This window comes from Populus nigra, chromosome 4 (genome assembly GCF_951802175.1).
Source record: "Populus nigra chromosome 4, ddPopNigr1.1, whole genome shotgun sequence".
Classification (NCBI taxonomy): domain Eukaryota; kingdom Viridiplantae; phylum Streptophyta; class Magnoliopsida; order Malpighiales; family Salicaceae; genus Populus; species Populus nigra.
Genome location: NC_084855.1, coordinates 16,149,016 through 16,177,000, shown reverse-complemented (window position 1 = coordinate 16,177,000; position 27,985 = coordinate 16,149,016). Strand labels below are relative to the sequence as shown.

Genomic DNA, 27,985 nt, shown 5'->3' with positions numbered 1-27,985 from the left:
CCCTATCTAGGTTATCATTGCATTCCACCGGGAACGCTCTTTCAATTTCCCCCTTATCCGTGAAAAGCCCTATCCCTGATTTAACTTGCAGAAACCCCTGACCTAGATCCGTCCCTACACGACATCTCCCCGTCCCAGGTGCGTTTTGACTAGTTCCTTCTCTCTAACTCATGCTCTGTTAGATTATATATATAGTATTTTATCGGCTCTCTCTGCTCCTACCTTCTCCCTCAACAGTTATTGCTTCTATATCTGTCTCTGTTTGATTCAAATATCACTTAATAGTTGAAGATGGTCCTAGGGTTTTAGGGCTGTCACAGGTTAAGTAAGATGAAGAGGAAAAGAGAAAGAAGATAGATCGAAAACGATAAGGAAATTTCGTAATTTTCTTTCACTGAGTCGTAACAGAAACCATCTGTACATACACAAACTAAATACTTGGTTCTATACATTTGAGCCTATAAACTTAGAACGAACAGATGAAGTACCAGGTGACTGGTCTTGGTGATTTTGCAATCTGTCGTGGCAGTAGAATTGGCCTGAATGTAACTAACAGATGGCACCTAATGGCCTCCTCCCTGAACAAAAACCTACTGAGTGGTTTGGAGTGGTGTGGGGTTTTGATTACAAGTCTAAGAGGAGTTGCATTTTGTTTTTACCATGTTATTTGGATTATGAACACTAAGCCCTTGCTTGTGAGAATTAATGGAATATGTTCCTTTTGCATATGAAGAATATGGCTAACATTACTATAGTTTGGTAATAGTATGCAAATGGAGTGTGATTATGGCGGAGCAAGTGCAATTCTTGAATCAGTTCATGGTGTAAGTGTGATTATGGTGGAGCAAGTGCAACTCTTGAATCAGTTCATGGTGTATGGCATTGGAAGTTTGCAGACCTGTTTTATGGACCACTTGACAGGGAAGAGGCCACATCTTCAAAATCCCCCTCCCCCCCTCATTACAAGAGCTATGTTATGGCCCTGCTTGCTTGCTTGCACAATTGATCGGGATTATTTTGGTAGCGTGTTCAAAGCTTTAAGCTAGAGTTTCCAATTCCAGCATTTGGGTCTTAGGACGATGCCCATGAAACATTCTGTGTAGTTTTTGCTGGCGCTTCTCCTGTCCTCGAAGTTTGGCCTGAAGTTTATAGACTTTTTACATTTTATGATCTAACTGTCCTCCTGTTTAAATCCTGGTGGGGAATTTTGGGCCTGAAATAAATCTTTGTAAAAGCAAAGGTGAAAGTTTGTTAAGGACAACCTCACATTCTAAGGACCTAAACTGACAGTAGATACACGATGGCAAGCTACATGATGAAGATGACAAGTAAGCAAAGAGGCCTTCAACTTGCTTTCTTTGCTATCACATTTACCCCATTTCAAGTTCCCAACCTATGATCCTTGAGAACAAGGATCAAATGAAGCAAGGGGGCATTATAACCTATTTAACTATAGGAATTAATATACCAATCCTAGTGATGGGGTGGAAACATCTGGCGTAGAGCGTGTTCAAAGTTTCTATTCTTAAACTTTGCAATCAAGTCTTTAGTGCATTTATATACGATTTCTCAATATAAAGAATCAGTGAATGAAAATTACAAAGTTTTGTTTTCCGAATATCCTCTCTGTTCTTTCACCCCTTTTCTGTTTTTCTCCCTCTTTCTTAAAACTTCTCTATAACAATTCCACAGCCCTAGGATTTGTTACATAAAAATGCAACAGTTACTATTATATTAATTTTTTTTCCCTGTTCCCCCTCCCCCTCTACTTTAAGAAAAATTGGTATCATTAAGTGAACAGCAACAGCATTGTGCCATAACCATCTTCATGTTTGTGCATTATAATCAATAGCACGTGTTCATTAATTTGAGGGCATGGATTATCATTTCAATAACCTAAGAATCAAACAATGAGGATGTTTAGGTTGACATGGAAAACAGAATGGCTTTATTGTGTTGTGCTTGGTAGTATATTTTGAGGAATGTGACTGGAAATAAGAGACTGTCCCTGCATTAACTATTAATTAATAACTTTTTAATAAGCAGGACAGTTTGGAATGCTGAAATGGGCATCCAAGCCAGAAATGGTAATGATCGTCTCCGGACAATTTGGACCCCTGAAATGGATCGCTATTTTATTGACCTTCTACTAGAGCAGGTCAGCAATGGAAACAAGTTTGATGATCATCTATTTAGCAAAAAAGCATGGAAGCATATGACCTACTTGTTCAATGCAAAATTCAAATTCCAATGTGAAAAGGATGTTTTGAAAAATCGGCACAAAACACTGAGGAATTTGTATAAGGCTGTCAAGAAGCTCCTTGAATATAAGGGCTTCAGCTGGGATGAGAATCGACAAATGGTGACGGCTGAAAATAATGATTGGGATGAATATATTAAGGTGAAAAGCTTCTCACTTCTGCTAAATTGAAAAGAATTATTATATACTTGAAATCTCATGTGTTATAGTTGCAGATACATCCAGATGCACGTGCATTCAGAATAAAAACTATACCATATTATAGTGATTTGTGCTTAATATATGGAGATCCAACCGTTGAGAAAAAAGGTAAAGAATCTAGCTTTGATGCTGTCTTTGACAGTAATATGTCTGCATCACAAGGACTCAAGGATTTAGTTTTAAAATCAGTCACTGTCTCTTGATGGTTGGTTACCAGGTGACAATGTGCCAGAGTCACTGCCTTTGCTACTACCTTCTGAGAATGAAGAAGTCACAACCACCCAGCCAAATATTGGTAGTGAGGGAGTTGCTGAAATTCTTCAAGAAATCACAATTGATGAAGATTACAGAATATGTGTTTCAGAAGTAGTGGATGACTCTATGACAAAAGGGGTAGGGGATGATGTGCAAGAGGCTGCACCAAATATCACAGGAAGCATGGCAAGCAACCGCACTCGGACATATTGGCAACCACCAATGGACCGCTATTTCATTGACCTTATGCTTGAACAATGGCAGAAAGGAAATCAGATTGATGGTGTATTCCGGAAACAAGCATGGATGGACATGATTACATCTTTCAATGCTAGGTTTGGCTTTAACTATGATGTGGATGTTTTGAAAAATCGCTTCAAAACTCTGAGAAGGCAGCATAATGTTATAAAGAATCTCCTTGAATTAGATGGGTTTACTTGGGATGATGCTCGTCAAATGGTAACTGCTGATGATTATGTTTGGCAAGACTATATCAAGGTACGTGTCTATTTACTGTATCTGGAACCCATAACCAACTGATGCTTGTTAAATTGAATAGCAGCTGTATAAAAGCCTTTGATGCTCGTCAAATGGTAACTGCTGATGATTATGTATGGCATTGAAGCAAGAATATTATAAAAGCCTTTGATATGATAAAATGCAGACGCATACAGATGCACGGCAGTTCATGACCCGGCCTATCCCATATTATAAAGATTTGTGTACGATATGCAGTGATCAAGACAGTGATGAGAGAGACTGCTTCTCTGCTCAATATGCAGAGCTGCAAAATGATTTCAAGATTGCCAAGTCTTGTGGAACGCCACAGAGCTCTCAGTCGCCAGCTGCATCAAATTCCAGTGGAGATGAAGTTGGTGGTATCTCGGACCCTGCTCATACAGCTTCAAAATCCAGTGCACCTACACAGAAGAACAAACGTCGATTAGAAAACCAATCAAATTCTGCTCCCCCCAAAAAGCCCCGCGGTGATGAGGATGGCATGGCTAGTGCCCTTCGTGAGATGGCAACTGCAGTCTCATCTTTATCAGATAAAAGGAAGGATGAAAACTCAAACTCCAACTCTATAGAGAAAGTAATTGAAGCTATCCAATCATTGCCTGAAATGGACGAAGACCTTGTATTAGATGCCTGTGATTTATTAGAGGATGAATTGAAAGCGAAGACGTTTATGGCACTGGATGTTAAATTGCGAAAGAAATGGCTATTGAGGAAGCTTCGCCCAGAGTCGTAGGTGATCTTTGAAGTTTACACTTCATTCTTTAGCTGGCCATATTTGGATCAAGTTATTTTTTACTAGGCTGCGTAGGTTTACATGCTCGCCACGGCTAATGTAAATTTAGTGGATTTTTGAGAACTTTCCCCCTTGAAAATAGAACAGTTCGGAATGTAATGACGTAAATTCAGAGAACTAAAAAATATATCCATTTGATTCTGTGATAGATTGGGATATGAATGACAGTATCACATGAAGCGAACTTTTCTATTCTTAAACACAACTTATTAGTGTCGTTTCCAATGACTCATTTTTTGGGGGAACAAAAAAAACCTGAGCATTATGAAGTTTGAAAGTAGAAGGTATTGTGGCCGCAGTTCACAGGAAAAGGAGTCTCCACCCCTCACCAGTGAACTCGGCGAATGCAGCAAACCCGTTACTGGCTCAAGTCTTTCAGTGCTTGGAAGCTCTCCGTTACTGGCTCAAGTGTTATTTTTCAGTCTGTTCTTTTGAGTATGGTCCTTTTTCTCATATGGGTCAGAGTCCTAATCTTAAAGGTACTTCCTCCATCTTAAAGGTACGTGCTCCTTCACTATACTTTTAGCTTCTTCCTAATATCCTCTTTCTATTATAAAGCATGAAGGATCGAGTATCTAGCCTGTTCAATAAAAACCAGTATTAAAGAAATGGACCACCGCGTGCCTTCTCACCTAACAGGAGAACATATACATCAAGTATCTTTATTGTTGATGAGGCCATCCAAGCGGGGTGAGGTAATTCAGGTCGATTTGTGAGCAAGTCGTAAGCACCATAGAGCCATGCATTGAAGAACCATTACCAGCAATTAAAACCCCATTATAAGTGGCAGAATCACCACCAGGATCCTCAAAACAAGATTTTCCCATGCAGGCAAAGTGTACACAATAGGAATTTGATTGGGATTTGAGATTTTGCTAGAAGAATAACGCTAAATTTCCATTACGCACAGGAGCTTTGAAATTCTGGCTCCGATCTGGCCTCATGGATTACATACAATTGCGGGATACAATTCAGAGCTGCATCTAATCTAGCTCTATTAGACAAGGTATATTCAACATAGCATTCACAATTAAGACCTTTTTGTTTTAATCTCAAGTTGACAATCAACAACGCTAATATTGTGTTTCATTCATTGTCCATCATCGAATATAGTGGACAATAACAATCCCTGTACGAACTCACTTCTCCTTGCCTTCTCCATGTGTTCCTCATCTGACAAAGGTGATAGGTGATCATTCCTGCAATAATAAAAATACTATCAGAGTTGGTACTGCAAGAAAACAATCAAGTTGCGGTATTAAAATGAAAACCTTTGCAGAATCATAATCATACTAGTATGAATCCCCACATTAAGCCAATAAATCAAACCACAAAACTTCAAGGTTCCAGTGAGCTTGGAATCAAATGTAGGGCTTTCTTGTTTACCATGATTGTCGCTTTGTCAATATTTCCTTCCCATCCTATTTAGGAAAATTTACCTCCCTAGAGTTCTTTTGTTGTTTCCACCCAGAAATTTCCAAGTGCTTACTATAATGACAGTGGTGCTATCCTATCATATATAGCTCTCCCAATATTTCATAAAATGACATTGCATCCATCCTTCTTCTCATCATCGTTCACTAACAAATTATCAATAATTGGCACTTGTAACATTGAAATGCTTTGGGTCTCTTTTCCACACTTTGGCTTCAGAATATAAGCTAACCTTATATATTCTTTCAGCCATCTGCCATCTATTATGTTTTTTTTTTACTTACCCTGCCAAGAACTAGCCCTTTGATTTTTTTTTTCCCAGCAAAACATATATATAGGAACAAACATTAGCACAAATGTGAATGATGTCATAAAGCATAACCAAACACCTAACCTTTCCAATAGTTTCACATCTGAGTTTTTCTCTTCTACGGTCACTTTACTTGATAAACTAGGCTGTGCACTCTCATTCTTCTCAGCAGGGGGTACATTGCAAAGGAATGAAAGCAATGGATCAGGTGCTAAATTGGAGGAAGAAACCACTGAGGATGATCCACTAAATAACGCTTGCCAATATCCATCCTCTAACTCCTTCTTCAGAAAAGTAGAATTCGAATGTGACTCACCTTTCCGAAGTTTCAGTTTTTGCAAACTGTAATCTCTAGTCAAGGATGCAGACATGGTCTCAAGTCTAAATAAAAGAACTAAAAACAATTCAACTGGCAGTAAAAGGACAAGATGCAGTAAGCAAAAGTAAATATCAAGTAAAAAGATAAAAAAAATTCCAATTAAAAAAAAAGGATATCTTGTAAATGGTTTGATGTTCTGTTGTTATGTGATCAACCATATCCACCCCCACCTTGGTGAAACAAACAGGGCATACCTGCAAACAAATATCAGTGCTTGTAAGCAAATTGTACTTCCAAAATTATATATCAAGCTGGCTATGACATGTGCACAAAGATCCCCATTATACTTATGATTAAAACATATTAAGTGGACCTCACACATGCTAGCAAGCTAGAAACAGATTCACTCAAGTCTCCCTGCCTTTCTCTTAACAAAACAGATAGGCATCAGTTTAGGTTTGTCAACAGATTCATCTAGATGAATTTCTCATTTCAGGTATAACTCAACATAATTAAGATAAAATAGCAATTCAATGAAACGTTATCCATTAACTTTGACGCAGCGTATAGTGAAAGAAAGAACTAGGGTTTTTCAAGCTCTAGAGTTACAACCTTAAACTATAGAGAAAACTCTGAACTGAAAAGTTCTTAATAAATCAATCTTAACTATTTGAAAAATAAGCAACAAAGCCGTTGTTTTAAGTAGCTGATATTGTGTTCCCCCCTTTGCTTTGATGAAACAACATTATAATAGGCATTCACCTCAGCAACATCTATCAATATTTCCTATTCTTTGGAATCATAAGAATGCTCGGTATTCGTAGATTTGTTTTGATGATTCTCATAGTTAATATGCTCTTGAATGCTATCAACCTCAAGAGGAACACAATCTTGCTTCTTTGACCCTTCTAATAACTAGGAATTTTCTTCAATAAAAAGTACAACTCTGATAACCATCCATTAAATCTTTCTTTGAAAAATCCCCATTAAAAAAAGGAATTTCATCAAAATTAAGAACACGTTTATGAAAAGGTTGAGTGCATCGCCTAACATAAACAACACTCTCCATGTAGTCATGATGCCTATGTAGGTCCGCAAGAATAGATACGGGGTGGTTCGCCTCAGCACATCCATCTCCTCATCACGATACTTGTTTGTGCCTCCCTTAGACAGTTGATCCAATTGATCAAATCTTTATGATAGGGTTCTCCACATTGTCTCTCAAGCCCTAATAATGTCCCAGATGGCTTCCATTCCTTCATCGTGGGGTGGGAAGTTATTACTAACATCTATGTCCATCAAATAAGCTAACCTACTCTGATATCAATTGACATAGTGTATAGCGAAAGAAAGAACTATAGTTTTTCAAGCCCTAAGTTTACAGCCCTAAACTGTAGACAGAACTCTAAAGCAAAAAATTAATAAATTGTTGAATAATCAATCTTAACAGTTTCGAGAAATAAGCTACAAAGTTGTTTAAATAGCGGCTAAACCGACCTAGCTAATTAAAACCAAATCAAATTAAAATTTTGTAACCTCACTAGGAAAGGAATCCAAAAATAGCTGGGAAAATAAAGAAAAATCCAGAACATCTTCTTCTAGGCCTAATTTGGACATGAAAATGAGGACCTTCATTGGCCAAGGCTTAGCCAGCTAACCCCTATAGAACCAAGCATGTAGAACACACTAGGAAAATTTCAACCCGATCTAACCATTGCATAAAAAATTGTGCAAATTTTCATCAAAAAATCCATTTGAAATGTCTTGACTTTTTCTTGAATTTAGACTTGTTGATACACGTCCCACATCAAGTTTAGTGTAAGAGAAATGGGGTGAAAGCCAATATCATAATCCAAAGGAGAATGTTCAAAATCATATGCAGATAATTGAATTAACAAATTCGGCATTAGTAAGAAGCTCGATCCTCTGTTGAATAACAATGCCATTTTCAATGAAGATAGCATCAAAACTTGGCCTACGGTATGTAAGAAGAAAAAACTTCCCAAACAAAGAAGAAAGTCTTAAGATTTAACTACTAACATTTTACCAATGATTGTTTACAATCACCCTTTCTGTTTTTTTATTTACAGAAATAAAAAAAGAAAAAACAAAAAAAGCATATAGTACGCATATAGGATTCAATATCAAACAAATCCGACAACTCTTTGATAAAGCACATGGCCCAGATTATAAACGCATAAAAGCTGAACTACAAAAGGCATTCAATAGATATACCAAACTTTTCCGCCCCTTTTACTATTATAAAGAGAAAGATGGTCAATTAATGATTCGAAAGGTTCTACCCAGCAATCAACATAGAGCGATGAAAAACATTAAAGGGTTTCCCAGCAAGCAGTCAATACAAGGAAGCTACGCAATAAATCAAAGGGACAAGATATTATTACAGAGTAAAATGGTAAAGTAAAATACCCCAGACTTGGCTTCTAAATAATGCTCCACATCAACATGGAAGCACAGCTCAACTAAATCAAAATCATCTGTACAATAAGGGCACTGATACTCCGTCCTTAAATCATCATCATCATCTTCTTCTTCTATCTCTTCAAAATCAATGCAAAGATCTGTTTCAACAACAACCCATTTCTTAGGATTAACAATAAATAAAAACCCCTACAAGAAAAGAAAAGAAAAGAACAGAAAAAATACCAAATATATATAAGAGAAGAAAAAAAATGAATCTCGAACTGACCAGAAAGAGACTTGAGAACTGATTGATAGCTCCTTGAAGAAGAAGTAGAGAGACCAAAGCTCCACGTATCATCTTCCATTTTAATTTGATTATCTTCCATTTTAATTTGATTTAGTTCACTAATAATTAATTAAATTTACGTCTTATCTTTTGCAGATTTCTTGATTCTTTCTATCTGGGTTCTTCACCTCTCTCTCTCTCTCTCTCTCTCTCTGTAGAAATAAGGGCGGCAGCAGGCAGTATGTGGCGCGGAAAGAAGGCAAGTGAAAATTGCAGAGAAAAATCGAAGGTGTTGATTATAAATAGATTCTTAATGGACACGAACTCCGAATTATCAAATTACCCTCCTCATCCCGCGTATTTCACAAAAAAACTACCCTCAGCACCCTACTCTTATATATATATATATATATATATATATATATATATATATATATATATATATATATATATATATGTCTTATTGGGAGGACCCTCGAGACCGACAACGAGACTCTGGATCCTTTTTATACTACATTGTATCATATGACTCAGTGTCAAGGAATTGTTTGTTTACGTGATCCAATCTATTTTTTTAACTGTTTTTTAAATTATAAAAAATATTAAATTAATATATTAATGTTAGAAAATTAAAAAAACTTTTTTAATTCTATTTTATATTACCAAAACACACTTTAAAGTGTGATGGTATGTTTGGAAAAAAATTACTTGATAAAGAAGTTCTATTTACTTGATAAAGAAGTTCTGTCTTGCGTAGTGGGCCGCTGCTGACTGACCTGGTGCTGGGCTGTCCTTGTCCTTTTGCCTCTTTCCCCCTCTTATCTTTTGAGTTTTCGTACAACGGCATGTTCTCATTGATTTGACCCTTCCATTTAGTTGCACTTTAGCTGCTTATCATGTTACGAGATAAAATGATAATTTTATAAATAAATAAATAAAAATTATTAAATTTAATTACATTTTTAATTAATTTAATATTAAAAAATAAAATTCAACTAAAAAAATAAGTCAAGTTAACTCGGGTTAACCTACCAAATACATATCATAAGACCGAGATAACTTTATAAAAAACAAGTCAAACCAAATTATTAAATTTAATTATCAATTAACCTGACATTGAAGGGTAAAATTAAAAAAATAATAATTAAAAAAGACATAAAAAATCATTCAAGTTAACTAACTAAACTTGTGACTCAGGTTATGAGACTAGGATAATATCATATAATTCAAACCAAAATAAATTATGAATTCTAATTTCTAAGCAGTCCAATATTAAATGATAAAATTAAAAAAAAAACCAACTAAAAAAGGACAAAAAAACTCGAGTCAACAAACCAACCCGTGACTCAAATCATAAGACCGCGATAATTACATAGAAAGAAAATAAAAAAATTATAAATCTCAATTTCCAATCAACTCAATTTTGAAGGATTAAATTAAAAAAAAAGTTAAAAATGACAAAAAAAATTATCAAAGTCAACTCGAGTTAACCTGTTAAACCAAAATCAAAAGATATTGTGATAATTCTATAAAAAACGATTAAAAGAAAATATTTTAATTAATAATAAAGAAAATATTCGATCCCCAATCAACTCAATCTCAAATGATAAAGTTGAAAAAAAAATTAAAATGAACAAAAAAATAACTCGAGTCAACATGGCTAACTCTCAAAACTCGTGACTCGGGTTATGAAATCAGGATAACTCTATAAAAAACAAATTAAAACAAATTATAAAGTTTTATACCCAATAAATTTAATTTTAAAAAATAAAATTAAAAAAACCTAAAATATTTGAGTACCAAACTAAAAAAAACTTTGCTTTTCAATGTTCACTATTATAGTGAAAAGTCAATATGTTAATTAATAATGTTAATGATTGGTTGGTTTCATTTGGGACCGATACACTATTCTAAGCCCGAATTGCTCCTTTAGTAATTCTAAATCAAATCCCTTCATCAAGTTTGTTAACGTTAACGAGAGTTAATTTTAATTGGTAAAAATAAAAAAACTCACTTGTTTCATCTTCAATTAATTTTAGAACCAATTTCAAATTAGTCCCTCAACTATATTACCTTATTATTAAATTAAAATATATCTTAATCTTTTGTTTTTCCCCTAGTTTTAATTCATCTTTCTTTCTTTCAATTTAATTTTCTTGTGATTTGTTTAGAGGCTTCTCATTTACTCGTTCTATTAACATCAATAATGCAATTAATATGACCTATTTTTTATTTTTTTTTTAGTTTCTGTTATTGATTTTTTGGTATAAAAAAGTAATGATTACTTTTTTTTTATTACTTCTTCTCTTATTTAGTTTTACCTATTTTAAATCTATTTTTCCCTTTCTATTTTCTATCTCTTAGTTTCTTTTCTAGGGTTTTTAATTTCAATTTTAATATTAAGCATAAATTTGAGAGGACATGTTGAATTATAACCTTGACTGTCATTAATCAAATAATACATCAAGATCAGCCTAACAAGAACATGGACAGAGTTCAAAATAAACAAAATGTTGAGCTAAGAGGCTATAGTTTCACAGTAAAATATTTTATATAAATTTTCTTGCTATATTTAGCAAATAATGATTGAGAAATACAATTAAAGTAGATTAATAATAATGTTTTATAGTGATGATAAAGTCATATTGGATTGTGGTTATAGTATTTATAAAGGTAGGGCTAGGGAGGTGGAGTAACAACGATGATAAAAATGGTAGTGTTGGTTGAGTGATAGGAGTAATGGTGGTGGTGGTTGGGTGAAAATTATTATAATTCAATTTTTTACCTCTCTTAAAAATATTCTAAAAGGGATTAAAAAAAACATTTCAATAAAAACCAAAAAAAGGCAATTCATATATATATATATATATATATATATATATATATATATATATATATATATTCAATCAATCAATTAATCAATTAAAAAAATTTAAAAAAAAGAAAAAAAATAAAATAAGGAGGCAATTGAGATGAAATTAAGAGAAAATGTTTGAAATTTGCTAAGTAATTGAAAATAAAAAAGCCAATCACTAAATTGGAAAAGAAAGCAAAATACAAAAACCATTATAATATAATCAGGGATAAAATTGAAAGAAAAAAATTAAAATTGGTAAATAGTTGAAAATTAGAAAACCAAAAATTGAATTAGAGGAATTAGTGAAATTGAGGGATCATTTTAATTGTAAACCCTCGGTCAAAAATAGATAAATCTAGGTTAAACAAGATAACTATTTATTGAAAAATTACAAATTAGAGAGAAAATCTTATGAATCAAGATGAATATTTTCAAGAGATTAATTTAAAATTTGGAGAAGATAAAGTAATAAAATAGTATGCGAAATATTAACTAACGATAAATCACAAAAAATTCACACCCAGGAAAAAATAATAATTTGAAAGAGAAACTTTTGTAAATTGGGTGAGATTATGCGTAAAATAGAAAGAAATGTCAAGTAAATCAACGCATGACCCTTTGTGTTCGGTATAAACCCTGTGCCCAATCGTGTTATTGGGCCTGAAAGTGGTAAGAAACTCTGAGGAAAGTTATAATTATGAATAAGAATCTTCAAAAACTTAGTCTAAGACCCACGGTGATTTAAGTAAATTATATTTTGGCATAAAATTACATATTGTCTAGTTTTATGATATTGAGTGTATCTTCAAATTCAACCGTTGGATTGAGTTGAAATTTTATGTGGGGTCTTATGACATACTGTTTTACCTCAGGCTTCACTCTTGCCTCTCTTTAAAATCATTTGAGAAATCCTTCCAAAATTATTAGATTGAAGCTTATAAATAGGCCTGTGATGAGAGAAACATATTTAGGTTGAAATTAAAAAACTTAGTTGGAGGAGAGGAGTTTGAGGGACAAGTATGGGTGATGAAGAGGAAGAACAATTGAAGAAGAAATTGGTAAGAACTTTCTCAGTTTGATCAAAGGGCTGAACTTTGATTAATCTTTGAGGAAATCCACTAAAAGACCTAGAAACAACCCTATAAGTACCCTTTGAAATCAAAGAAAGAAGAGGAAGAAAAACATAGAGAAAAATATGAGTAAATACCCTCTAGAAAAATCCTATTATGAAGGTTCAAGAGCCTAAGACAGAAAGTCAAGCAAGCTTTGGAAAGAATAGAAAGTAAAAGGAAAATAAAAAAAGGAAAATATAAGGGAAGTAGCAACCTATAGCTAGCAAGCTTGGAGAAGGTATAATTCTATGAAATCTCAAGAGTGGAGTTCATGTGGCATGTCCATTCATGCTTTTTTTAATGTTTGATGACATTTTTTAATTTTTTAGAATTATTTTATGTTTTAGCATTTTATGTGGATTGATGAATGAAAATATTGTTTTCTTTGCTTAATGGTTTTTTTATTTGAAGCATGCTCTCGGAGAAGAAAATTCTCAAAACATCCTAGCCAGAATCAGTTAACTGGACTATATATGTGTTGAATAGAAACCCAACTTTTCCTGTTAAAAATAAAACTCCAAAAGAAATCTGCAGTGGAGTTAAACCGTCAGTGGAGTATTTCAAGGTTTTTAGGCTTGTCTCTCATGTGTGTGTACCTGATAGCAAAAGAAAAGGACTGGATAATAAAAGTTTAAGTTACATATTCCTTAGAGTCAATGAGGAATCTAAATTATAAGGAACATAAGGAAGCAATCATAACTGATTTAGAATGGGGTGACAATGAAAAAGGAGCAGTCATAATTGCTAAAAATAAAGAAGAAGGTGCCGTTAAAAATGAAAAAAAAGTTGATGCTGAAAATTAAGAAGAAGAAGAAGATGCTACTGACTTGAACAATAACACAAGAGGAAAACTAAGCGTAAAAAATTCTCCTAATTTAAATGGAGGAAGAAATAGAAGACCACCAGTTTGGATGAAAGATTATGAAATAGGGGAAGATGTCTTTGAAGATGATGACGACATGGCTTATTTTGTCATGTTTATAGTGGATGATCTAGTCTAATTCAAAGAAGAAATGAAAAATAAAAAATAGAGAGAAGCCATGGATTTAGAAACCAAGCAATAAAAAAAATGATACTTAAGAATTTAAGGAGTTGTCTATAGAATATAAGAAAATTAGAGTGAAGATGTTGTAAAAAACAAAATTTAATGAAAATGAAGAAGTAGACAAGTATAAGGTGAGGCTCATAGAAAAAGGCTATTCTTAGCAACATAGGATATATTTTATAGAGGTTTGCATCTATGGCACGATTGGATACGATCCATTTAATAATAACACTTATAGCTAAAAAACAATGGACAATTTATCAATTGGATGTGAATCAACATTTTTGCATGATGAGTTAAACGAGGAAGTGTTTGTTGAGCAACCTCAAGGTTATGTGTATAAGGGTAAGAAACAACAATTTTATAGACTCAAAAAGGCTTTATACGAACTTAAACAAGCTTCACGAGTTTGGTATAGTCGTATAGAGGCTTATTTCATGACGGAAGGCTTTGAAAATTGTCTTTATGAACACATCTTATTCACATAGACAACAAAGAAAGGTAAAATTCTAATTGTGAGCCTGTATGTTGATGATCTTATTTTTACTGGATGAATATATGTTTGTTGAATTTAAGAGTTCAATTATGCTTAAGTTTGACATGACTGATCTTGGAAAGATGAGATATTATCTTGGTATAAAAATTATGTAAAGATCTAATGGGATATTCATTAGCAAAAAGAAATATGCTTTGGAGGTTCTGGAGAGATTTGAAATGAGTAAAAACAATCTGGTTCTTAATCCTATTATCCTTAGTTATGAATTGTTAGAGATGAAGATGGAGTCAAAATGCACAATATTTTGTACAAACAAGTTGTAGGAAGTCTCATGCACTTGAATGCTACTCGACCAGACTTGATATTTGTGGTAAGTCTTATTAGAAGGTATATGAGTAGTCCTATTGAGCTTCATATGCAGGCAGCAAAGAGAGTCCTAAGGTATCTAAGAGGAATAGTCAATTTTAGGGTGTTCTATAAAAAAAAAGGAATTGAGACTTACTGGTTTTACACAAACAATAATTATGCAAGAGACCAAGATGATAAGAAGAGCACTTCAGGTTATGTTTTCTTATTAAGTTCAAGGGTAATATGTCGTCATTAAAAAAACAGCCGATTGTAACTCTATCTACCACAGAGGTAAAATTCATTACTGCAACTTCTTGTGCATGTAAGGTAGTATGGTTAAAAAAGATTTTGGAGATGTTTGGTAAAAAAGAAAAATATACCTACAATTATTCATCATGTTAGTAACTCGCCCTTAAACTTGCGAAGAATTCAGTAATGTATGGACACAACAAATATATAAATGCTTGTTTTCATTTTTTTCATGAGATTACAAAGGTAGGAACCATGAAGATGGTGCAATGCAACAATCAAGATCAAGTTGCATATGTGATAACAAAACCTCTCAAGTTTGATGCATTATTGAAATTACAAAATATACTGGGTTATTGAAATTACAAAATAGTCTAGAAGCATGTATGACTGTAAGCTGCTTTCAATTTAATAGAATAATTGTTGGGTTTTGGTTAGAATTATAAGTGGTTTGCCATTGCTTGTTTCAATAAATTCTTATTGTTTAAAGAGTATCTGCTTGTTTTGACTTGATCTAAGCTTGATACCACATAATTAGGTTTGTTAAAATGTGAGTAACTTTTCTGCTTTGTTGTTATTCTTTGTAAAGCTATTTTATATAGTTATTTGCTTTATTATTTAATAGATGTTGAACTTTCTCAAAATATTTGTGATCTATTTAAGTTCTTATTTCCAACAAATATCTGAGAGGATATTGTAATAATGTTTTTTTTTATTTTAAATTCATCTTATTTTTAATTAGTCCCCCGTGCTTATAAGAAAATAAAAGAAAAGAAACATCATTAAAATTAAAAAGAAATCTAAAAGATGAGGGTTTTTCACTTTAAAAGGCATTGTAACATGTGAGAGGATTTGCTTTGAATTGTAATAGTGTTTTTTTTCCTTTCTTTTACTCTATGCATCTTTTTTTTTTCAAATTCATTCTTCTACATTGCGTTATCTTGGAATTGAGCTTTAAAATTTATTTCAGTTTGTTTCTTATATAGTTATCATGGTATTAAAAAACTTTTTGATATTAGATTGATGCTTGGTTTTGCAAAAAAAACATTAGTTTTAGTAATGGGAAAAAAACTTCAAAGAACAAATTTGAAAATGAGGCAAATAATGATTTTTTTAAAGCTGCCACATTTTTTGCTTTTTTTTTGTTAAGAGTTTGACAAATTTTGTTTTTGGTCCTTGTTGTTTACCACTTTTTTTTATATCTAAAACTTCACTTTTTTTATTTTTTGGATTCTGTGTTTGGAAAAGAGAGAGAAACCTGCCAGAAAATGATGAGGGAAAGAGAAAGTGTCGGTTGGGCACATTCAAGTGATAAAAAGACCATTCTTGATGTCAGCAAATTTTATTTGATGAGAAGTGTTTTACAAAGATATATTTTACCCTTCATCTTGTTGGAAAAAGTAGATAGTGTTTGAGAGAGAAATTGTTTCAGTTTAATTTTGTATTTTTTGATCAAATTGGGTGTGTTTTGAGTAGATAAGTTGGTTGGTTGACATTATAAGGATATTTATTAGGTGTTTTTAGATGAAAAAAGATCAATAAATAATTTTTTGGGTAAAAAAACTCCAGCTTGATTTTTCGACCACCTCTACAGTGGTCGAAAACTAATCAAGCAAGCAACATCTCATCTGTTTTTTTTTTTCAAAAAATAAGGTCATCCACCCTTTTCAGCAATATAAGAAATATAAATAAAAGGCCATGCATTGGGATCTAGCCTTGTAAGATCTTACTCATGACCTTTTATTTTAATGGGTTAGGTGTACTTGACTACATAGACCTAGGTGTTTAGCCCTTTTTTTACTTTAATTTTTTTTTATTTAAAATTAAATTAATAAAATAGAGTGATCAAATATATGAGTGAAATGCCTTACCTAGTGGATATTCAATTAAAATTAAAATGAACTAAAATAAATAAAGTTTTTATGATTTTTAAATAAGATATCGTATAATTTTAGTTGGTTTTCTTATAAGATTGTAATATTTTTTTTCTAATATTAGTAGGTGTTCATTTTGTTCAACCCTACATTATAATTGTTTTCCTTAAATTTTATTCAATTGCTTATCTTTGTGCATCTATTTTTTTTATCATTAATTAAATAAAGAATTGATTTTAAAAAATAAAGTTATTAAACTCAATCGGGTTCATAATCCGTATTGTGAGATCAAATATATTAATCTACATCTATCTTTAATCTTTTAGTTTAGTTTATAGTTAACATTAACAACTTATTTATTTATTGATATATATGATTCTTGATTTAATTAAAAATATGCATTGGTTTTTTGATTTATAATTAAAAAATTTCTTGATTTCAAAAATATACTGGAAATGGTCACACTTTTGTTTTTTGTAAAAAAGGTTTTAGATCGGTAAAGCGCTAATCAAACTAGTAATAAAACTGACTAGTACATTTGTTTGTGCTATGTTGTGGGTCAAACTATTCTTTTTATAAACTTTAAAAAAATGTTAAGAGCATGAAGATTTTTTTAGCAATATCATTAAATCTAATCAAGCAGTTTGATCTTGAAACTTGCCAACTTGATTCCTTACCTAGTGAATCATTCAATTTAATATGTTCAAATACAACTTCGATTATCGGTTAAAACATGACATAACTTTAAAAAAAACTTTAAGATAATTTTCTTAATATTAAGATGATGCCAGATTAGATCAACCTAAGTCATCCTACGACCTGGGTGACTTCAATGAGTTTAATAAAAAAAATTTATTTTTGTAAATTTTTTTATTTAATTTTATGATAAAATTAGATGCTTGTAAAATCGAGCATAAAATCCTAAAAAAAATTATTATTTAAGATCGTGTATAGAAAGTAGAAAATGATAAATTATGAATTCTATTTCCCAATCAATCCAATATTGAAGAAGAATGAAATAAAAAATTAGAAAAATCAAAGGACCAAAAACTTAAAAGAAATACAAGATTTGATAGACAAACCCGCTAAACTCGTGAATCAGGTAACCCGGATCAACACGTTAAACTCGCAAACCGAGTAATGGATTCCATTGGAATTAATAGCTTATTTTTTTTAAACTATTTTTTATTTAACTATATAATAACAAAAATAAATGATTGTAAAATCACACGTCAAACCAATATTGAATTTAAAAAAAAACAATAATTGCCTCTTAGAAAACAAAACAAAACAAATTATGAAATTCAATTCTCAATTAACCCAATATCAAAGGATAAAATTAAAAAAAAAAATACAAAAGTTAAACTTGCTAACTCCGTTAACATGCCCATGAATTTTCTAAAATTTAATAATATTTTTTTTCAAAAACTATTTTTTTTACTATATAATAAAAAAAATGATCACATAATCGAGTTCAATTAGTGAAAAAAAACCAATGCTAAACTCCCGAATCAAGACAACAAGGGTTACTTCATCAAACTCGCAAATTAGATCATTGACTCCACAAAGTTTAATACCCTAATTGTTTTTAAATAATTTTTTATTTAACTCAGCTTTTTAAAATGTAGATCATCCGCGATGCTGATATATTTTTCTGATACGAACCTAATGCTGAGATATTTTTTTTATATTATAATAAATATATAAAAAACAAATTAAAACAAATTATAAACTTGAAATCTCTATAAACACATCATATAAAAACTAAATTAATAAAAAAAAGTTCAAATACAATTAAAAAAAATATATAGATTATTATTGTAATACACAGTGCTAAAAAGGTATTGAAAAACAATATTTTTCCCATTTCTTTTAGTTTAGTCTTTGCCGCGCGGGGAACTACAGGCTGCGTGGAGGTAGCACATGGGAGCAATATTGTGGTTTTTCTTGACGAAAACCAAATGGTTTCAGTACATGAACAACAGAAGATGAAATAAAATAAAAGTAGAGTAAAGAGATGTTAAAAATGGCTTAGAGATGCAAAATGTTTCATTACAATGGAAATAACATCCATGGAAGAGGATGGAGTGCCAAGCAATGACAATGAAGATTGGCAGCCAAGCTCAACATCAAAGGTGTAATAGTATAGATAGAGTCGTAAACAACAACAAATGTGCAAACAAAGCGATAGGCCGTAAGGCACTTAAAGGGCAGTGTTGTTAGCTAATTATGTCAAAATTGCAGAGGTAGCAGTTATCTTCTTGTTGCAGAAATCAAAATCCAACTCATGAGTAGAGAAAGTGCCAGTTTTCCTGCGATGGAGAAACAATGAATCAAATTACGATAAACAGAGAACGGATGTGTGAGAGATGCGTAGGCATGTGTAGTTAAACATAGCATGGAAGAATGACTTGTTAGGATAAAACATATAAAGTTTCTCATCATCTGATCCTTCATTTAATTTAATTTCTTTTTCTTTGGGCGTATTGAATGGTCTCAATTAAAAGCTGTCGGTTTCTTTGTGCTCTGTTGCAGCTGCAATTCAAGTTGAGAGAATTGTGTGAGCAATTGAGAATTAGATTAATATCTCGAAGTTTTATGCTATCGCTGTCGAGAATTAGATTAATTCTTTTGGAAAAAATCAGAACAGTAAGGATGCAGTGGATTAAGAAGAGAAAGAAGCACAACAAACCTATGAAACCCTCAAAAAGAAGTGTGCGGATGACAATTTGGGGCATAACCTGCCAAAGTTTTGTAGGTGAAAGAATAGTATGAGAAAGCAGGTGGTTGCAGCTCCGCAAGTCTGCTGACAAAATGTAAAAAAGAAAAAAGCAATTAACGGGACATAGAAGGAGATGACATGGAAGTCAGCAGGCAAGTCAGATAAGAGCTGGTAAAAAAACAAAGATAGGGAGAGTAAATCTTACAGAACAATCTAAAAAAACCTACAGCCTAGCTGGATGCACAGAAAAAACAAAGGAAAAATTTCTGAAGCACTGATAGAAATGTGTGGAAAAATTTCTGAAGCACTGACATATATGGGATGAAGCAAATGCAAGTGTTTTTTCGGTTAAAGTCACAATAATAAATGTTTTTTTTTTTCATGCATGACTTGTTGAAAACAAAAGCATCCACCCATTATATGCCATGAAAACGAAAGACATCGACATGAGCAATGTATACCTCATTTAGAGAAAAAAGAAAAGGAAAAAATTATGGTAAAGCATAAATGTAAATGCAAGGGACTGGCAATAAAGAAATTGGTTGGACACTGCCGCAACAAACAGAGGTGATGCTAAAACCACTAGTTTTGTTTTTTTTCCCCCCATTAAATCTTGTTGAAAACATACAGCCACCTATTATATGCAATCCAAATCAAAGTCATGGACATGAGCAGCACACTTCCTATGAAGAGAAAAGGCAAAGAAGAAAATAATCGCAAAGCATAGATGTAAGTGCAAGTGATCGACCATAAAAAAAATAGCAGAACCTGCTAGTTGTTTTTCTTTTAAAGTTACAACAATTCTTTTTTTTGTTAACCAAAGGCTTGCTGAAAACCAACGAAAAGCGACCTTTTGCTGAAAACCAATGAATGCAGAACATTCTCCATGCAGAGATTTCGAGCGAGTGGAAGTCACTGCATTCCTAAGGGTTTCAATGATTGCAGAAAAAGGTAAGACTCCACTGGAGAAATGGGAGTTTGTTGGGGTTTCACTTGGACATACATCCAGTCTATCTAACACTATTCTTTCTTTCTTTTCCACTGCAAGTCCCTTCTTTCTGGCATGCGAACATGTGTGTATGTCAAGAAGGCTATTTATAGCAATGTGCGTAGGGGGAAGAGGCCAGCCAGCCTATGTTTAATCTTCACTTTCTAGAGCTATGTGAAGTCATCTCACAGCCCATCCATTGTCTCCATGTTCTAACAATGCACAACATATCCAATATCTGCATAGAGAGCATGTTCCTGTTAAGCATCCATTGTAAGTTTTCAGACCTTTTATAAGTAGTTAATTTAATAAGGGTGGGAGCAGTAGTTTCTAACGACATTCCCACCATTCTTAGTGCACAATAGTTGAATAGGTCGACGCGCCTCTCTTGTTATTTTTCTCTGCAAAGATATTTTATATTCTCTTGCCTAAAAGAAGAGCAAGAAGTATAACTGAGAGCCTAATTTATCCTATTAAGATCTCAGGAAATATAAACACTACTAATGCTGAAATTTCAGAAAAACCATGCCAAGCCTAATTAATACGGATTAATCTCCTGTGCATTCTTGCTTTTTTCAAGTGTGTGAGATTCACTGGTTTTCTTAGTCCTTTATATTGCTTGAAGATCCAGATTTAGTCCCCAGACAATAAAATCTTTGTAATTTGACCCAATATCTCAATGGCCAATTTGGGAAACATTTCAATGCATCTTTCATAGCCCTTTGATTACTTTGACTGACAATTCTTTTTAATGTTATTATTTTCATTTTTTCTCCAACCTGTGGAGCCACAAACATCCAATAATAAACTTTGGGAGATTGTTACTTCTAGTATTCCCTAAATTACTAAAAGTTTATAATTTTCAATATGCATGCATGCATGTACTATGAACTAAAATTTAATGGAAACCTAGGCAAGGAAAGTGTTGTTTGCATTATCCTTCCTGCAACACGTACCACACTGTCATCCTTTCTGCATCAACAGACAGCAGATGCTATGACATAAAAAATGCTTCATACTCGAATAGTTGCAATAATTCATGAAGCCGAGTTGCAACACTTTTCAGCAAATGTTTAAGAATGGCATTAACTTCCATGCACATGTGTTTGAACAGCCAAAAATTTTAAGAAATAAGACTATATAAATGTTTGCCTAGCTGAATTCCTGCTTACTTGAATGTAATTGAGAAATCATGGGGCAAATAGAACTAAATAGACTGGTTAAAAAGTGGAAGCCAAATTGAAAAAACATCCAGTCAGGGAGCTGACAATGCAAGGGGAATAAAAAAGGGAAAGAGCTGTGAAAAAAAAAAAAAAAAACCTAAGCAAACATGGAGAGGAAAGGAGAAGCCCTGCACCTCAAGCCTCAACAGACAACAAACAAATAAATAAATTAAGAGAGCATCATAACAGATGAATCAGTAGAGGCTAAAAGCAGCTGTCGAAGCAGAGGCTAAATAGACTGGTTAAAAACTGGAAGCCAAAGTGCAAGAACACCCAGCCAGGGAGCTGACAATACAAGGGGAATCAAAAAGGGAAAGAGCTGTAAAAAAAAAGCCTTAGCTAACCTGAAGAGGGAAGGAGAAACCCTGCATCGCAAGCCTCAACAGACAACAAACAAATGGGAGTGGATCTCTGTACTAAAAAAAGAAAGTAAATTAATAGAGCATCACAACAGATGAATAAGTTGATGCTAACAACAGCAGTCAAAGCAGAGGATAAACTTGTGTCCAAGAGAGGGAAAAAAAAAAACAACCGCAAGATCAAAGATTCAAACTGCAGAAAACAAACCAAATCCAAAGCAGTCCAAAACAGCAAAAACAATGTAGCAGATAGAGTTTTTTTTTTTTTTTTTCTAAGAGGAAGGAAAGAGAGGGGGGAAAGTGTACATGCCCTCCCGCCAAACCAATGTCCTCTCAATTGTAATGGCACTCAGAGAAATCACAGTAACAATCACTGTCAGAAGCCCCTCAAACTTTGAGGCACAGAAAAACAACAAAAATCACATACCAACGTCAATCAATCTAGAAAATAGGGACGAAAAGTTGATACAACCTCCCGCAAACCAATGTCCTCTCAATTGTAATGGCACTCAGAGAAATCACAGTAACAATCAATGTCAGAAGCCCACTCAAACAAGGAGGCACAGAAAAACAACAAAACTCACGTACCAACGTCAATCAATCCAGAAAAAGGGACGAAAAAGTTGATATAACCTCCCGCAAACCAATGACCTCTCTCAATTGTAATGGTTCTCGGAGAAATCAAACGACGAAGCCATGTCAAAAGCCACTCAAATAAGGAGGCACGGGAAATCCACAAAACCCACAAACCAATAGCAACGAAACCAGAGAGCAAGTCAATTCCTAACATAACCATAACAAGAAAAAAAGAAGAAAGAGATTTGGAAAGCTAACCAGGTCGTCAGACACCAACCGAATGTCACACCACATACAAAATTGGCAATCCTCCCATTGCAACCCGGGACAGAAACACCCAGCCTCTAAAACGCCAAAGATAAGAGAAAGGACATGTCTAGCAAGTGTGCATTTAATGCTCTGTGACGACATGCCCACCCATCAAACAAAAGAGCCACATCGTAAGAAAAGAAAGCCTGGGAGCAGCAGAGGAGTCTCAAACAAAAGAAGAAGAGCCAAGCCACGATCAACAGACGTCAACGAATCCTCCTCGCAAGCTTTGAAGCACCAAAGCCACTTCAATAAGAGGACGGCGGGCCTAGAAACCTACATGCAAGTGGGAAAAAAAAGTCATCAAACCTGAGCCTCACAGACCCCGGTTGTTCAGCAAGATGAAGAAAAAGCGCGCGAGAAGAACGTTCTGCTGATCGTGGGATTGGGAAAGCCCAAAGCCCCAAAAAACCGTTCCCCGAGGATTGTGATAGCCCAAAGCCCGCTCAAATATCAGCAGCCCGGTCGCGATCCAGAAAGGCGCAAAGTAGCGTAAGTTTTCTTTCAACCAAAGCTTCTGATTCGTTGAGAATGCAATTCAAAGCTCCTCAGTATCCCACGAATTCCACTTTCTCATACTTTTCCCACTCTCGTCAAATTCCAATAAAACCATTTCCTTACCCGTTACAAAAAGAATTTTCACATCCCCAACTTCTTTCAATTTTTCCGGCTATCGATGGCAACAAGAAACCGTACCGTAGTGTACAAGAAGCACAGAGATGAAGTCAAGAACGTGCGTGCTCCTTTATCATCGTCGCTGCCCGGTTCTAGCGGTCCGGTTATCGAAATGGTTAGCGCTTCGTTTCTTCGCTCCCAACATTCCTCTTATACTCCACTCAGCACTGAAGATCCAGGTCCTTCCAGTTCCAGGTAGCTCTCTCATCTCTTTCTAATAATTTGATTTATTTCAATAAAATTTTGCTTTTGGTGCAGTGGTGATGCGTTTACGATTGGTCTGCCGCCGGCGTGGGTGGATGATTCTGAGGAAATATCGGTGAATATTCAAAGAATTCGAACCAAAATGAGTGAGTTAGTCAAGGCGCACGCGAAAGCTTTAATGCCAACATTTGGAGACGGGAAAGAAGATGAACGAGTGATTGAAGGTCTTACTCGAGAGATTACGGGTTTATTGAGAAATTCCGAGACTAGATTAAAGAAAATTTCTGCAAGTGAGTCTTTTGAGGACTCAAATGTTAGAAAGAATGTACAGGTATATGGTTTTAACTGTCAATGAGTCTTTCTGGTGGTGGCTTTTCGGAGAGGATTTTAATTAATGTTGGGTTTGTTTTTCAGCGGGCGCTTGCAACAGAACTTCAGAACTTGTCGATGGATCTCCGTAGAAAACAATCCATGTATCTAAAACGTCTGCAGCAGCAAAAAGAGGTCTGGGATACACTTAATAGTATGGAAACTGTTGAGTAAAATTGGCCATGGCTTTCTCACTTTGTTATCTTATACCGCTCGTATGCTATGCTACTGTTGGATTAGGTTGCTGTTGATGTTATTACTGTGAAGTGGGGATACGCAGCCACTTGATCATGTTGAATTGTCTTGCAGAATCACTTGTTCATTGCGTCCTGTGTAATTTTTTTTATTATTTTATTTTCTGGTGCAGGGACATGACGGGGTTGATTTAGAGATGAGCCTGAATGCGAACAAGTTTAGATCGGAAGATGATGGATTTAGTGATGTGGTATGCTGTTTTTTCTTTTATGGGCTACATTTGCTATAAGCGACTTGGTTACTTGCATAGTATACTTACAGAATGTCATTTAATTATCCTTTCATATATGGAAACCGAGGGATGCAAGTCATTTAATTAGAAAAACAGCATGTGAAGTATTTGGAGATTGAGCGTATTCATTCACTTGATCTCCCCTCCTCCTTTCCCTTTCTCCTCTTTCAGGAGTTTGTGGTTGTGGGTAATTCCGAACGTGTAGCTTTCTAATTAGATAATTTTGGCAATTGAATCATGGTTTTCTCAACTTCTTGTGTTCTGTACCAGTAATGCTTGTTCAACCAGTCCTGTGCAGTGCTTGAAGAGTAATGTTTGATAAATGTAGGGTTTTAATGAGGGTCAGATGCTTACGCTAAAGAAGAGTGAGCAATTTACTGCTGACAGGGAAAGCGAGATCAAACAGGTATTTACATGAGCCTAATTGGTCATTTGAGAGTCAGTTTCCAATTCCCATTTCAATTGACCCAGGATTTGTTTGTAGGTCATAGAATCAGTGCATGAGCTTGCTCAAATCATGAAAGACCTATCGGTTCTGGTGATAGATCAGGTTTGAGCCACATCTTATGTCATGTCATGGAGGTGGATTTATCTATGACGGGTTCTAATCAAATCAATACGTTCTCAAGCAGGGCACAATTGTTGATCGGATAGACTATAGTATTCATAATGTTGCGTCAACAGTAGAGGAGGGCTTTAAACAGTTGCAGAAGGTCCAGTTCTCTCTTTCTCTCCGACTTGCAGAAGCTGGGATGATAACATATTCACATGTGTGCATACACGCTACCACCCACGGCACAGCACATCCATCTTTCTAGAACAGAGTTTCTAATTTTGTGAAATTCAACATGTTCTTTCTGTTGCTAATACCATCCATGCACTGATCAATTCTATGTAAGGAAAGTCCATTTTGATGCATAATTTGCTACTAAATTTTCACCTCTTTTCAACTATGATTCATTTTGGTTATCCTGGTTTTGCAGGCAGAGAGAAATCAGAAGAAAGGAGGAATGGTGATGTGTGCAACAGTACTTGTTATAATGTGCTTCATAATGCTGACCCTCTTGATCCTCAAGGAGTCGCTGTTGTGATCAAATTATGTAGTCATTTGACACCTTGAGCCTGCTGTGCATAGCTCTCGAATTCAATGAAAAACAAACTGACTGATAGGTTTTAACCCACTTGGATTGTGGAGATTAAATGGTTCGAGATCACATCTTACCATGCCGGTAGCTGAGCATCCCTCCCCTTCATAGTTTGATCGGTGGGCTCGTCCAGCTTCTGCTCTTTATTGCAAGTGTCTACAGACTACCGCCCTCATTTCGACATGGAGATGCTTTTTTGTGTACATGTGAGCAGGCATAGAAGCCAAGGGTATATGATGGTTGAACTAATACTAACCAAAAGTTACTGCACGAATTTGTTAGCATAGCATCCTTTCCGTTCAAGTTAATTTTGTATATAATAAAAGAATAGAACGTGTTAATATTATAAATGTCTTTTTAAATATCATGGTTTTTAATTAAAAAAAAACATGCATTTTGTTTTTTTTTTAATCTTAACGCTTTTATTTATTTTAACTAGAAGGTATTTTCTTTAACCGAGAATGGATGGATTTATCTTTATAAATACATCATGGAGATAAAAATTATTTATATAAATATATGAAAGGAAAAAAAATAAAACATAAATTACAACAATTTCTCTGAAAGATGATCATTTTTAAAAATAACTATTATTATTGAAAAGTGTGTACTAAACAATTTTTTAAAAAATAAAAGAGGGTGTCATTTAAATTTCTTTTGTTTATTGACAATTTATTTATCAAAATATTATTTGTCGAGCCAAAAAATTATAAGAATCATAAATGAAAATTTTAATAAAAAAAATAATATTTTCATAATTATGCTGTGGATATATTGAAAATAATATATTATAAGTTTTTGAAGTCTGTTTTCAATGTAAGCATTCAATGATAGAAAGATTTGCAGATAACATGGTCTTTTGAGAGCTAAAGGTCTTGCGACAAGTTTCTCTATCCTCCTCGCACTAGGGGACTGAAACAATAACTATTGATGGAGAGAGAGAGAAAAAAAGAGTTAGGCATGTATGGCACGTGCTTTGCATGCTAGCCATTGGAGCCAAGCTCAATTGGGCTTGCTAGACAGCTAGAAATCATGGTCATGTGACCTCAGACGACTAGAATCCAGGTATTTTAGGATTTGAGCTATCTAAATATTATCTTCACACGCGCCTTTATGCATTTTTCAGGTTTTCTAGGAGTTGCATACGTAAACTTTTCATACACAACTTTTTTTATGTATCATTTTTTATGTTAATGGCATGGCCCATCACCAAGCATCATGCAATGATATTTTTCTTCTCCATGAAGCAAGTTTAAAGACTAGGAGTATAAATACCCTAATCACAAGTAATGTCCTAACTCTTGTACTCTCTAGTAGGCCTGATTATATAATCTGATTATCAATCATCCAACAATTTCACAAACCGCAATCAACTACTAACAATATCATAAACTACCACCAACCATTGAAAAACTCTTAAACCACAAACAATCACCAAATAATTCCTAACCAAACAATTCCTAGAACCATAAATAACCACTCCATAATTCATCAAACATAATATATCTCTTATATTTTCTTACTATTTTTCCATTTACTGTATATATTTTACTCCTCCGGTATCTTACTAACTTGAGCATAAAAGTGCTCCCTCTACCCACTAGAAAGCTCATGGACTAGCCCATGATCACGACTCTGAAAATCCTGCATCCAATCTAAAGTGTTCTAAAACTTTATTAGTGACATTGTATGTGGAAAATTGAATGAAATCTAGTTCATTTTTTTCATCAAAAATTCTTTTCATAACTGATAAAATTATCACGCCTTAAAAAATACAAATTGGAACGATCGGGGGAGCGATCAACACACAATTAAAGGGATCATTAAAGATCACCTTGATTATTTTAAGCCTTAAATCTAATAAAACGTCTCAAAAGAAACACTCCAAATACAATTTTTTAACAAATAAATCATAATCAATAGCCTACAATAACAACCTTTAATATGAATCTCCAAATAATGGTCTTATCATACGTAATTTATATATTCATGAAATAAGAATATTTATGAAAAAGGAATGAGTTTCCATAACTCGGTGGGTAATAAAAATAAACACACACCAGAATAATATTACCAAACTAATTTCCCTACTAATGTGTAACCAATCTCACCATGCACATAACTCACCACACCATGTACATACCCA

The 27,985-nt window shown here is 33.8% G+C and overlaps 3 protein-coding genes and 1 long non-coding RNA gene across 5 annotated transcripts; 2 read left to right on the top strand and 2 right to left on the bottom strand.

The window, feature by feature from the left end:
• On the top strand, positions 1-4,176 carry LOC133690570 (L10-interacting MYB domain-containing protein). Its single transcript, XM_062110793.1, has 5 exons — positions 1-138; positions 2,047-2,401; positions 2,476-2,569; positions 2,679-3,214; positions 3,381-4,176. Exons 2-5 carry the CDS (start codon positions 2,066-2,068, stop codon positions 3,966-3,968), a joined length of 1,554 nt encoding a protein of 517 aa, XP_061966777.1. The 5' UTR covers positions 1-138; positions 2,047-2,065; the 3' UTR covers positions 3,969-4,176.
• Positions 4,177-4,898: 722 nt separating this feature from the next.
• LOC133691339 (protein DEHYDRATION-INDUCED 19 homolog 6-like) lies at positions 4,899-9,110 on the bottom strand. The gene is made up of 5 exons (XM_062111798.1): positions 8,802-9,110; positions 8,522-8,673; positions 6,268-6,345; positions 5,857-6,116; positions 4,899-5,227 (listed from the first exon to the last, which is right to left on the bottom strand). The coding sequence occupies exons 1-5, from the start codon at positions 8,899-8,901 to the stop codon at positions 5,119-5,121; spliced, it is 699 nt and encodes a 232-aa protein (XP_061967782.1). The 5' UTR covers positions 8,902-9,110; the 3' UTR covers positions 4,899-5,118.
• Positions 9,111-18,800: 9,690 nt separating this feature from the next.
• LOC133690989 (uncharacterized) lies at positions 18,801-20,720 on the bottom strand. The gene is made up of 2 exons (XR_009841559.1): positions 19,475-20,720; positions 18,801-19,094 (listed from the first exon to the last, which is right to left on the bottom strand). It is a non-coding gene; the product is annotated as an uncharacterized LOC133690989 (long non-coding RNA).
• Positions 20,721-22,871: 2,151 nt separating this feature from the next.
• Positions 22,872-26,201, top strand: LOC133691940 (tlg2p-like protein a). Of its 2 annotated transcripts, none has more exons than XR_009841765.1 (8): positions 22,872-23,829; positions 23,893-24,169; positions 24,253-24,342; positions 24,575-24,652; positions 25,023-25,100; positions 25,179-25,244; positions 25,327-25,588; positions 25,678-25,766. XR_009841765.1 is itself a non-coding variant. In XM_062112567.1 (8 exons), the coding sequence occupies exons 1-8, from the start codon at positions 23,636-23,638 to the stop codon at positions 25,783-25,785; spliced, it is 972 nt and encodes a 323-aa protein (XP_061968551.1). In that variant the 5' UTR covers positions 22,877-23,635; the 3' UTR covers positions 25,786-26,201. The 2 variants fall into 2 exon arrangements, 1 of the variants encoding a protein (XP_061968551.1); XM_062112567.1 differs by having other exon boundaries at positions 22,877-23,829; positions 25,327-25,407; positions 25,678-26,201.
• Positions 26,202-27,985: the final 1,784 nt, after the last annotated feature.